This window comes from Hyaena hyaena, unplaced genomic scaffold (assembly GCF_003009895.1).
Source record: "Hyaena hyaena isolate Hyena2069 unplaced genomic scaffold, ASM300989v1 scaffold_667, whole genome shotgun sequence".
Classification (NCBI taxonomy): Eukaryota; Metazoa; Chordata; class Mammalia; order Carnivora; family Hyaenidae; genus Hyaena; species Hyaena hyaena.
This window is the reverse complement of record NW_024081297.1, coordinates 475,428-487,715: the sequence shown is the minus strand read 5'-3', so window position 1 is coordinate 487,715 and position 12,288 is coordinate 475,428. Positions and strand designations below refer to the sequence as shown.

Sequence of the window (12,288 nt, the reverse complement as noted above, 5' to 3'; positions counted from 1 at the left end):
TGCAATAGGTAGTTATGGAAACTAATATCAACCATGTGCCAATTATTGCATAACACTTTGTTGTTTTCACACTTAGAGTTGATGATTAAAATTAAAGATAGAATTTTGTTAATTGATATGTCCTCTAGTCCATTTGAAATGTAGCTGATTTTATAAAAATTCTGCTGATGTAATTTTCAGGGACATGTATTACATAGCTTAGCATTTGTAAAGAAGAGGGAGAAATGCTGAAACACTGGAGTCTTTTTTTTAAATGTTTATTTATTTATTTTGAGAGAGAGAGAGAGAGAGAGAGAGAGCCAGCATGCACGTGCATGAGCAAGGGAGAGGCAGAGAGAATGAGAGAGAGAGAATCCCAAGCAGGCTCCGTGCTATCAGAGCAGAGCCAGAGGCAGAGTTCCACAGCAGGCTTGGTCCCACAAACCATGAAATCATGATCTGAGCTGAGATCAAGAGTCATATGCTTAACCACCTGAGCTACCCAGGTGCTCCTGAAACACCCAAATCTTAACTAAAGGGGAGAAATGCCTGAGCTCCCTTATCTAAGTGTACCATGTGCCCAATGATTAAGGCTCAGACAGGATTCTCTCTGCTTTCTGGATAGCTTGGAATATCCTTCTCTAGCCTCCTAGCCATTGGTCAGCCCACATCAGGGAACAGCTAGAGATCACATTCTCCCTTAGTCTTCAGTTTAATTTATTTGGCTCATAGAAACTACTTCTAAACTCACAAACTGTATAAGGGAAATAGGAGATAACAGAGGAGCCTCTTGAGATCATGGTCTTCAAACTTCAGGATGGAGAACAATCACTGGGATAGCTGTTAGTAAAGATTCTTGGGCCCCTCTTCAGAGATTCTGCTTTAATGCATCAGGAGTAAGGCTCAGGAATGCAAATATCTTCATTGTACTATTCTGATATTCTGGAGGAAGCTCCAGAAAGTCATTTTCCTAACTCCTGATATCTTCTGGTCTGTGTTCCTCAAACTTGGGTATAAGCCCCCTCTAACATTTATGAGTATGCCAGTGGATGGGTGGAGTCATAAAATCAACATGTTGTATCTTCTTAGAGTGTCAGTTTTATACACAGATCTGAGGATGGAAGAAAATTAATATTTAAGATGTAACATAAGGGCACCTACGTGGCTCAGTTTGTTAAGCGTCCAACTTCTGCTCAGGTCATGATCTCACAGTTAGTGGACTCAAGCCCTGCATCTGGCTTTGTGCTTACAGCTTGGAGCCTGGAGCCTGCTTTGAGTTCTGTATCTCCCTCTGTCTCTGCCCTTCCCCTGTTCATACTCTGTCTCTGTCTGTCTCTCAAAAATAAACAAACATTGAAAAACAATTTAATGTAACATAAATCAGAATACTAAATTCACATGAATTTTTATTTCATTTTAATTTAGCTCTACCCCCCTCATGGGGCTTAAACTAATGACCCTCCAAGATCAAAAGTCACATGCTCTACCGACCAAGTCAGCCAAGTGCCCCCATATGAATTTTCAGCATAAATCAGAGACTTCAGAGGAATTTCTCAATTGTGTATATATCCCATATTTCAGAGGTCTACATTTACCTTCCTTTACTGTCATAGAGAAACTCTGATAGAATATCTTAATTGGGAGAGTTTATAATACAGCCCCTGAAAAGTGCAGATATAAACAGCTAATGGTATGGAAAGTGTAAATACAGAGTGCCTCTTTAAAACATAACGTGAGTGATTGCATAATAATTCTTTAAGCATTCTCTTTTCTTATTTAGAAAAGCATTTCTGTGTTGCAGATGGACTGTCTTGTGTTGAGCCTGAGCCATCTCAGGTGCCAGGTCACAGTTCTAGAGACCATCAGCAAGGTAAGCCCCCTCTTCTGAAAACCCTAAAAGCTAGGACATCCTCACAGTCTGATCCATTTGCCACTGAGATAAGGAAGACAACTGATGATTCCATATCTAAAGTCCTAGACTGGTTCAATCGAAGTTCTCATTCAGAAGACAATAAGTCATCTCTCCAACATCCCCAAGGAGTAGAGCCCAAAGAAGAAACAGACTCAGAATCACAGATTGCTACTACCTTGGTGACAGATGACACCAGTGTAAAACAAAATGGCTCAAAGCCTCTATTATCTGCCAAAGTTAAACTGACACCTATGGAATCTGTTTTGACATTCCAGGGAAAGGGAAATATGCTACCTTCTGGAAATTGCCAAAATAATAATGTGAATATCAAACACAAATCTATTAATTTTCCCCAAAAAGGCAAGGAAGGTCTAGGCATATTGCAATCATGTGAAGTCTACGATCCAAATCAGGGGAGTAAAACTATGGACTATAGACAAGGTTCAAAACACATAGGAGAAGGAAATCAGGTACTTCCCCCAACCAATAACTATTCCTACAGTGCTCTCACAGGACTTGATGCAGAAGACCAAGTTCCATGCAACATTGAGGATGTTGGCACCTTAGGTGAAGAAGAGCCTAAGCTTCATGTTTATGAGAAAAATAGAGGAAACTCAGAAGTGAATTTTGACTCTTCAACACTTGTCAAAGAACCAAATTTGAAGTACAACATGAAGACAGAGAAAAAGAGTAAAGAAGAAGATACATACATCCTGAAAGCTTCCTTAGAGCCAGAGTATATTGAGTCACTACGTGGGATTACCAAAGACAAATCTTGGAAGAAGCCTGAGGTCCAATTGCAGGAAGCTGGTGAGGTTCCCAAGAACCAAGTGCAAAGAGAGAAATACAAAAGAGTAAGTGACAGAATCTCTTTCTGGGAAGGTGAGAAAGCTGCTGCTAAGTTAACTCATAAAGAACCCACATCATCATGCAGTCAACGGCAACCTTCTGCTAAAGCATATCAGCTTGTGAAGTCCATGGACAATTTATCCACAGGCCAGACTGAATATAGTCAAGTCACTAGCAAACAAGTGGTCATAGATGCCAATGGCCCCATAGCCCATCTCTCCAGCTTTTATTCCTCGAATAAACCTAAAGAGACCAGGCCTCAGATACCAGGTCCATCAAAAAATTGTCCTTCAGTTGACCAGACAGGTGAAGTGTCCCCATTTAATCAGAATAAGATAAATGAGCCTATAAAAAGGTTGCCAGAGGCAGAGAGTTCACATCATAAAAGGGATATTACTTTACCATCACGGCAACATCCTTCAGGTGTTGAGAGTGGAATACATACCCCTTTGGAGAGAGACAGATCCCTAACTGGTGAATTAAATCCCAACTTTACAGTTATGTCCCTGAAAGAAAGAATGGATGAACCCAGTACGGAACAGGTCTATAATCACTCTCAATTTGAGAATTTGAGAAAGTTTTGGGATTTAGGAGCCAATACAAATAGTCAAGACAACGTTGAGAAAAATACTACCATCGTAAGCCAAAAACATTTGGTGCCTTTTAATAGCCAGAAACACAAAGAAGTCAGTGACATTAAATCATCAGGAAAAAATATCCATGAAATAGGGACACTTCCAGGCAAAAAAAAAATTCCAGCAAGAGAGGAAACTGAGGAATTAAATTCAAAGTACGCACTCCAGGTGTTACCAGATGAAACCACATTTCCATTGAGACCATCCAAAAAGTCTGCTCATCAGTTGCCAGGAAATGAGTCATCAAAGGAAAATGTGAAAAAGAATATGGAATGGTTTGTTACACCAGTATTCAAGGAAGAAAAGGATTACTCAGACCAAGAGATTCAAGAGTCAATAGTTAAAACAAGTGTTTTGTCTAAAGACTGCAATGACGCTTTTAATGACAACTTACAGAAGCTACTTTTGGAAGCTTCATCACCAGCCATGCAAACTTCTGGTGGAAAAGTTCATGAAAAACAAGTGCCTGAACGAGATATTTCTGGAAATAAAACATGGCCTCACAATACAGATTTTGCTGATACTGAGGAAGAAGTTAGAGGACATAAGGAGATCATTAATGAGCATGTAGACAAAACAGTAGCTCCTCCAAAGGTCAAACCAAACACTTTGACTGCTAGTCTAGACAAACTCCTGAAGGAAGCGACTGGAACTTCACCTTCTCCCTTACCAACTGTGTTAAAACCTGTTACCACTAAGATGAATGCTGAACGTGAAAAGAGTAGAGTTTATGAAAAAGGGATAGAATGGAGTGACAACACATCAGCCTATCAGAAAGAGATAATAGCTCCTTTTCCAAAAGGGGAAGAAACTTTGGGAAATGCAGCTCTCCCCCAGAAAGCTGAAAGTGGTGAGTGCCCACTCACTTCCCAGGAAGTGGCAGAAACTGTGAGGGAAACAGTTATTCAACCTAAATCAGAGTTCTTAGAATTCCATGCTGGCCTAGAAAAACTACTGAAGGAAGCAGTTGAAAACCCCTCTTTAAAAAATGAAAGTGATACAGGGACTCTTTCTCCATCAAAGTTAACAGGTAGTACTGAAGTGCCCAGGCAAGCTGCTTCTGAATTCCATCCTGAGGAAATCAAAGAAACAGTAAAAAAGTCTGAGGCACCATCAGTAAGTGAGAGCACTTTTGATACTGGTTTTGAGAAACTTTTTTGAGAAGCATCAGAAGCTCTTTACCCACTCCAGATGTCAGTGAAGGAAGAAACTCCCAAGAAGGAGCATCCACAGTCAGCGCAGGCCAGTTTCTTGAAGACAGTGCCCTGTTTTTACTGGACAGCCTCAGAGGCCTGTAAAAGGAAGCTTAAGAGTAATGTTCTTAAATCTCAAGTCAACCAATGTGATGAAGGGTTAGGAGGAGACCAAGCTATGACTGACTTATCAGTAGATCTTTGTGGTTCTGAAAGTGGGGTTGGGATCCTTGAAACCCCACCACTCTATGTGGAACATAAAATAGGGGTCACTGAAACTATAATACCCCCAGAGGACAGAGTTAGTAAAAGTGAGGTTTCAGGGGTTCAAGAAGGGTCTTCTCAGGAAGCTGGCTTTGAAGAGACTCCTAAAGCAATGAGTGTGTCCAGAAATAGGCAACCCATTTCTCTCCTGACAAACAAAGAAAACCCTACAAAAACAAGTAAAGTTGAATTGATTTTGGCATCACCATGTAAGAGAGAAGAGAAAAAGGAAGAAAAAGAAGGTTTCTCTGACCCTGATTTTTCAGATGGAAATATTGGTTCCAATGCAGGAAGCTGGAGAAATACCTCTAGTGAGCATTCTGATTTTTTTTAACTCATTGGTTGTTAATGAGTTGGTTTGCAGAATGCTGATATAAACGATGATACAGTTTTTACAATTGGGATTAATTTGACATTCCCAAATTGTGCTAAATTCTTCATATCATTTTAGCTCTGCCTAGCCTTTCTTAATAAAAAACGACATTTATTTTCCTACTCTTTTTTTTTAAGTTTACTTATTTTGAGAAGGAGGGTGCAGAGAGAGAGTGATGGGGAGAGGAAGAGAATCCCAAACAGGCCCAGCACTGTCAGTGCAGAGCTTGGTGTGGGGCTCAAACTCACAAATCATGAGATCATGACCTGAGCCAACATTAGATGCTTAACCGACTGAGCCACCCAGGCTCCTTTATATTCTTTAATCAAATCGGTTGCATAGAGACAGTTTTATCCACTGGCAGTGTTTCAGAATATGACTTTATTCTCATTAATCAACAATTGAAACTTTAGGTTTTAAAAGTATTTTTTAAAGAACTGTTTGGATTTAGAAAGTACTTCTAAAACATTCTAGGTAGTTTTCCTCTGGGAAATAATTAGAATTTCATTCCCTGTTTAATTATTTTAAGTTTGTTTATTTTGAGACAGAGACAGCACAAGTGGGCGAGGAGCGGGGCAGGGTGGGGGGAGAGAATCACAAGCAGGCTCTGCACTGTCAGTACAGAGCCCAATGTGGGGCTCAAATCCATGGAGCCATGAGATCATGACCTGAGCTGAAACCAAGAGTCAGCCGCTTAACCAACTGAGCCATCCAGGTTCCCCCAGAATTTCTTAATTGACAATCCACACAGAAGTCTCTAGTAAGATTTGTGGCAAGAAAGTGCCACAGATGGACACACATTTCACTTTTAGGATGAATATTTTACTACAGTGGTGGCTAAATACCAGGAACAAAGTGAAAAGTTGGAGCTTTGTTTCTCTCACATACCTAGTGCTGTGGTGTTTTGTTGCCACTCTTTTCCTCTTGTTCAATCAACAATCTTCCCCTTCTCTAGAATGTGACTTCGGTCAAATGACTTTACCTGATTCCACCTGAGGGCATAGCCTGACCTGCTGCATTTCTTTGGTTCCAGCCTTGGCCAAGTGGATGAAGATCTTAATCGATTACCACATTCTTTTGAGTGGACTTGGGGGTAGTGGTTTCAGCCAGGCTGTAAGACACAGGGTTTGTCTCAGTTTGCTCTTGTGACCAACAGGGGCTTTTTAGAAGAGAAACCCAGAGGCAAATAGGAATGAGAAATTACCTGATTATAGTGATGAAATGATAAAAGATGCTATCTGTGTGGGACATTTTAGCCAAAGTTGCACAATAGCTAGTGTCAGTCACCCTCCTAGTAGTTTTAAAAATTTGCTTTTTCTGAGTCCCCTCAGCATCGATGAGAGTGAGTGAGCCTTACTGGGTGAATGACTTGTGAGGTTTGCTTTCCTTTGCAATTAACTGTAATCTTCTCTACTTGAAAACTGACCAAAGCATTCCCCTTTAATCCTAATTAATCAAGTTGAAGCATCTTTAACAAAGGTTGCAGGCAAGCAAAGGAAAGTGAAATACCAGTCTTTGAAACCAGACATATGCAAGAGTATAAGTCAGCATGTTAAACATGCTGAAGTAGACTTTCACTAAACTACCCCATGAATGACAAGGGTGAAGTGACCCTAAGAGGGCCTGTAAATTTGTACTTACTTTGGAGACTATTGCCTAATGTATATAGCTTTGTTTATAGTATATCAGCATAACCGATTAGACAGCAAAAATCTATATAAAAATGAAATATTAAATAACAACCCCGACAGAACCCAGAGAAGATACTTAAAATTGATAAGCCAATAAGAGGTATAAAATTGTGCAGTTGTAGTTTTATATCCCCTAACCTAAATTTTTATTTGAAAACAAACAGGTGGGGGTAGAGTGGAGGAGGGAAGAATCTGGCTACAGTAGCGCCACAATTGTGGTGAGCAGCCTAACATGTTTAATATGTGCCTGAGCTCTTAATCAATACCTCAGAATGCTGCTTAAAAAAAAAAAAAGATCAAATACATTTGGAAATGCTGGGAAATTATGCACATTATTAGCATATTAAAGTCTACAAGAATATCTGTAGTAAGAAACCTTTAAATTTGAACACAGAGCATCTCATAGCTAATTCACCTCAGAATCTATTTGCACTAGAATGCCTATTAACACTGGGGAGAACTGGGATGTATTTCAGGAAAGTATTGTGTGGAGAAGTAGTTCCCAAATTCATTGAATCATTAATGAAATCATGCACTGATTGATTTAGCAATTTTCTTTTAAGTAGTCTCCATACCCAACATAGGAATTGAACTCACGACCCTGGTATCAAGAGTCATGTACTCTCCAACTGAGATAGCCAGGCACGCCTAGCAAACATTTTTGAAGTACTTATTGTCAGCCACTGTTCTAGGCACTAAGAATACAACAGTGATAAATGACAGTATTCAGACCAGGCCTAATCCATGATGGAGTTTTCACAGTCAAAATGAAAAAGTTCAGAACCATTCAGAACCATTTTTTGGTAACATTAGATGTATTTTAAAAATTATTCTTATGTTGAGGTTATGCTCTTTTTCTTTTTCTTTTGGTCCTAACATGCCTTTTTAAAAAATAAATAAAGATATGAGTACATGATAGAGCCACCTCCCCCACCCGGACTTTAAATTGACTTAATTAAATAAAAAGTTGGTTACTTCATGTCATTTCCCAACATTTTGTTGGAAATCTTACTACCTCATGAAACCCCAAAAGCCTACATTTGTTCATCTGGGGAATTCACCCATCTCTGTACCTGATTATACACAGATGTTAAACATCTGAATCCTGCCTTCTATGGTTTTCAGCTAATTGTTTTAATGTCCCTAAAACCACTTTGTGGTTGTCTTCAAAAGCTGGAAGTGAAGTGGAAAGATTCAAAGTCTGGCACAGAACAAATCATGTGCCTAAAATAGAGGTGTAGACGACTGCGAGATCACTTTCCTATTTATGTGGTAATCTTGTTTCTCTATGATTTATGCTTGCAAATATTTCTTGACCAGGGAAATGGTTTTTAAAAGACATACCAAGAGCGGTGAAATTTTACTTTTTTTCTGAGAAGTGCTTCATAGAGTAAATAAAAGTATAGAGGCTTGTAACCTAATGCTTGCTTTCAACCTATGGTATCAACATCCACTGGTTTTTAAGTTTGGGTGTGTTTTGTATTGTGCAGTGTTCATCGATTTTGTTTTGTAACAGGTTCAGAAGAAGAACCCAGTTCTGTCTTGAAAACTTTGGAAAAGAGTGCTACTAGGAAAATGACTTCCAAAAGTCTAGAAGACATTTCATCAGATTCACCAAGTGAGAATAAAATTTGCCCCACTGTTCATGCCCCAGTCTAAGCTTAAAAATGCCTATGTGCTCTTCTGTGGCCTCACTGCATGCTGTTGTGCACTGAAGCCCCTAAAAGGGGCATTAGCAGATGAGAATAACCTTTCCAAAGTGAACTGAAGAAGCTCACTCACTCTAAAGTGGCTGGAACTTTTAAAATAGTGCATGAGGTTTGCTTACTAGACAGTACATTTCCTTGAGTTGAAGAATCCAAGTTTGAGTGTTATTCAAGTACAGGGAGTTTTAAAAGATTGTGATAGCTAGTGGTTCTAGTAGTAATAGGTAACATTTACTAAGCATTGCATACTAAGACATGGCTAAGTATTTGACATGCATTATCTCATTTACTTGGCATAAGCAACTCTATGAGAGATGAATTATTATTCCCATTTTACAGATGAGGAAAATGAAGCTCACAGAGGTAAAGTAACTTGCTTAGTGTCCTGCAGCAGAGCTGTGATTCAGAATTAACACACTACTGTCAAGAGCATTTATGAAGTGACCATGTTATACGTGACAGTGATGAATGTCTAATGAATTTTACATGATGAGAGATAAATGAGTCCCTAGCTTCAGGGACTGTCCTCTTTTATTCCTTCTTTTCATACATTTCTTTTGGATATTGGAACTATAAGCCCAAAGACTATCTGGCCTGCGACACTTGCGGCACACTGTCTTCCCCGCCGCTCCCCCCTCCCCCCCCCTCCGCAACTGCTCCTTTAATTGGTGAAGGACTTCTTGAGTACTAACATAAAGGATAATATCTGTAGGGACTTGTGACTTAGAAATCATGACTTCTAGGATGGTTGCTCTTCATTGTTTTTAAACTAAGATGCACCCCTGGGAGTACAGAGGGTCATGAGAAAATTTATTGAATGAAAGTTAACCACTGCCAAACTCATATGATTGAAAGTTGACCATTCTCATGTTTAGAATATGCTTTAGGCATCTGCAATTGAAACTAAAAAGTCTGAATTTAAAAAGGGAAAGGAAAATGCCATTAAATAATTCCAAAAATCAGAGATTTTCAGGACTCTGAAGACAATTTTCCCAGTTTAGAATGCAGTTCTGTCCCCACCAGAGACTTAGAATCTCAGGGTTAGAAGTGACCTTGAAGGTCACCCATTTTATAGTCCTCCTCACCATGCAGGAATTCTTTTTAAAGCCTTCTCAACAGGTGGCCAACCCCCCACATCCGCCTGAATGCTCCCACAGAAAGGGAGTCCAGTCTTTTGTTGGACCGCCCTGATTGTTCTTCCTGATGTTGGTGATGGGTACTGAAAAAAACAACGACAAAACTCAGCAACAATTGTCCGATTTGACAAACCTCTTGCCTGTGAAGCATGGGGCTATTTCCATGGTGCAGCTTTAAAGTAGTTAGGAATGTGTAGGGTTAAAAAAAAAATTCACCATCAGCTGACGGGTATTCCTGCACGCTCCTTCCAAATACCGATACCCACTCTCACACTAGCCTGCCAAGATTCCACTTAGCAGCTGGTCCCCAGTTACATCTCTTCAGTTGACTTCCCAAGCAAGACTCCCAGAGGCATACACACATGATGATGCATGCACAGAAATATTTGTTAATGACCATGGGTTTGAGAAGGTGTTAGTCATGGCTAGCATCTTACCCTTTCCAGAAGAATAAAGAGGCTGTTGCAGCCCTGTGTTTTCTTTTGCTGCTGGCCGATTGCTTGCTCTTAGCTAACCCACTAACCCTTGGGAGTCCGTGTGCAGCAGTGTGCTGATGTAAGCTGCATCGGGGCTGAAATGGGAGCTCCCGCTATGGCACTGGTTCAAATAGCTAATCTAAAGAGAAAGTATTTTGGGGAAGACATCTTGGTTGCACCCCTCACTGCATCTTGACTAATTGCTTCAAACTCCGGGGGCTTCCAGGGACAGTCTCATTGTTCTCTCTCACCAAGGGTCAGCCGTGTTAACCATTTGTTAATTTCTCCTGAACAGATCAAGCAAAAGTAGATAATCTGCCAGAAGAATTAGTACGTAGTGCTGAAGATGGTAAATATCTTTATGTATTTGCATGTCTGTCTGGGGCGGTTTGGGCAGTCACCGGGACGCAGCTGTTGGATAAATAGAAGAACGTCATTTGCCACTATGTGATGAATGGTGCCTAAGTTATTATGAAATGGTTCTGACTTGGTGCATTTAATACTAACTGTATTCTCAAGGCTTTTGCTGGTGATACCATTGTGAGGATCTCATCAGAGACCCTTGGCAAGGGAGGGTTTCTATAAATAGGAAATTGTATTTCTATGGGTATGAGCTGATTTTTGCTACTCTGACTTGCAGAATTCTTGTGAGGGCAGGAAGTGTCGGGTGGGTTCCTGGGTTAAGTTATTCCTGTATTTGATCTGCACATCTCAGCATTTGGATCCTTCTGGGCATAGCTGGTAAAGCTTTAACTTCAAAGGAGAGAGTCCCAGAACTGAAGTCAGGATCCTCCCTGGGTCATTTAAATAGCTAAATATAGACTGAGGTAAAATTAACTTGTTCTGAATATTCAAGAGGCAGAAGATTTTGTACTTTATCAATGGATTGAGTATTACTTGGCTCAGTTATAAAATTCATAGGGTAATAGTGCCTTTGGGGGGGGAAGGGATGGAAATGAGTCTGATTTTTATATTTTATAGTTCAACACTTCTGCAAATGTGTAATTTATATTTGTACACTGGAATTGTGTTTTGTAAATTGCCTTTACTATAATAAAAAATGTGTATTAACTGAGCTTTCCATATAAAATGCAGCATCAGAGCTCCTCAAAGGTCGTTCCTTACTTTTATGTCGTGGTTTGGTCTTTTTCATTTATGTTTACAACTTCATGGAGGTAGGCGGGGCAGGGATTTTCATTGTCATTTACGGATAAGAAAAGCTCAAAGAAATTAGGTGACTTGTCTAAGATCCTGTAGCTAGTTGGTCAGTGGAAGGAGGTGGCAACTAGAATCTTGGCTTCATGACTCCTGGTGCAGTGCTCTTTCCATTTCCCAAGCTATGTGTGGCTCAGTGAATTAGAGGAAAGATGCCAAACTTCTCCTGTGCTGGATGTTTGATTTTTAGTTGAACAGGAGACCCTAAAGCGGCTAATGAAGAGTCACTAAGGGATCAGATGAAAGCAGGCTAAAAACCTGTCAGATGTATTCTGCAGTCTCTGTTGTGAAACTGACATTTGGGCTTTACTTTCATGTCTCTTTAATCCTTCTGTTAAAATGTTATTTATTCTAAATGTTGCTCTTCTGAGTAGATCAAAAAGCAGATCAGGAACCAGATACAAATGAATGCATACAAGGAAGTGAGTAGCAGGATCTTTCTCACAAATGACTAAATGTTGCCACTTTTTATGGTGTTAAATATACTGAAATAACTAACACTATTAATAACGCAGTATTTATTATTGGTACTAAACTCTTGCAGCTTACAAAACTATTTCATTCTGACAAGGGTTTTATAAAAACATTTTACTGCTGTCAGCGTTGAAAGATTAATTCATGGTTCTACTGAGGAAGAGTTACATACTTAAACAATTTTTATGTAGACATATATGTGTATGTTTTATACATAAATATGTACATGTATGTTATTGCTGAGTGTTGTTATACTTTTGTAAGTCTCTCTGCTCTTTGAGTCTTTGCTTAAAATGAAGTTGGCACCTTGTGTTATCAGTTGGCTTTTATGTTGCAGTATATGGTCTTGAGTATAGGATTTCTGTGGCCTTTATGCAAGACTGTA

General features: G+C 39.6%; 1 protein-coding gene across 10 annotated transcripts in view; it reads left to right on the top strand.

Annotated features, from left to right (window-relative positions):
* The window catches only part of SYTL2 (synaptotagmin like 2), a 114,143-nt gene that overhangs the window by 82,349 nt on the left and 19,506 nt on the right, over positions 1-12,288 (top strand). For 3 of the 10 annotated variants that reach the window (XM_039217048.1, XM_039217044.1, XM_039217045.1), the window contains exons 8-11: positions 1,781-1,849; positions 8,413-8,514; positions 10,510-10,563; positions 11,804-11,851. In XM_039217048.1, the coding sequence (XP_039072979.1) occupies positions 1,781-1,849; positions 8,413-8,514; positions 10,510-10,563; positions 11,804-11,851 (273 nt within the window). Of the gene's footprint in view, positions 1-1,780; positions 1,850-1,870; positions 4,226-4,249; positions 5,144-8,412; positions 8,515-10,344; positions 10,564-11,803; positions 11,852-12,288 lie in introns of those variants that run through there. The other 7 variants (XM_039217043.1, XM_039217041.1, XM_039217049.1 and 4 more) reach the window with 6 other exon arrangements.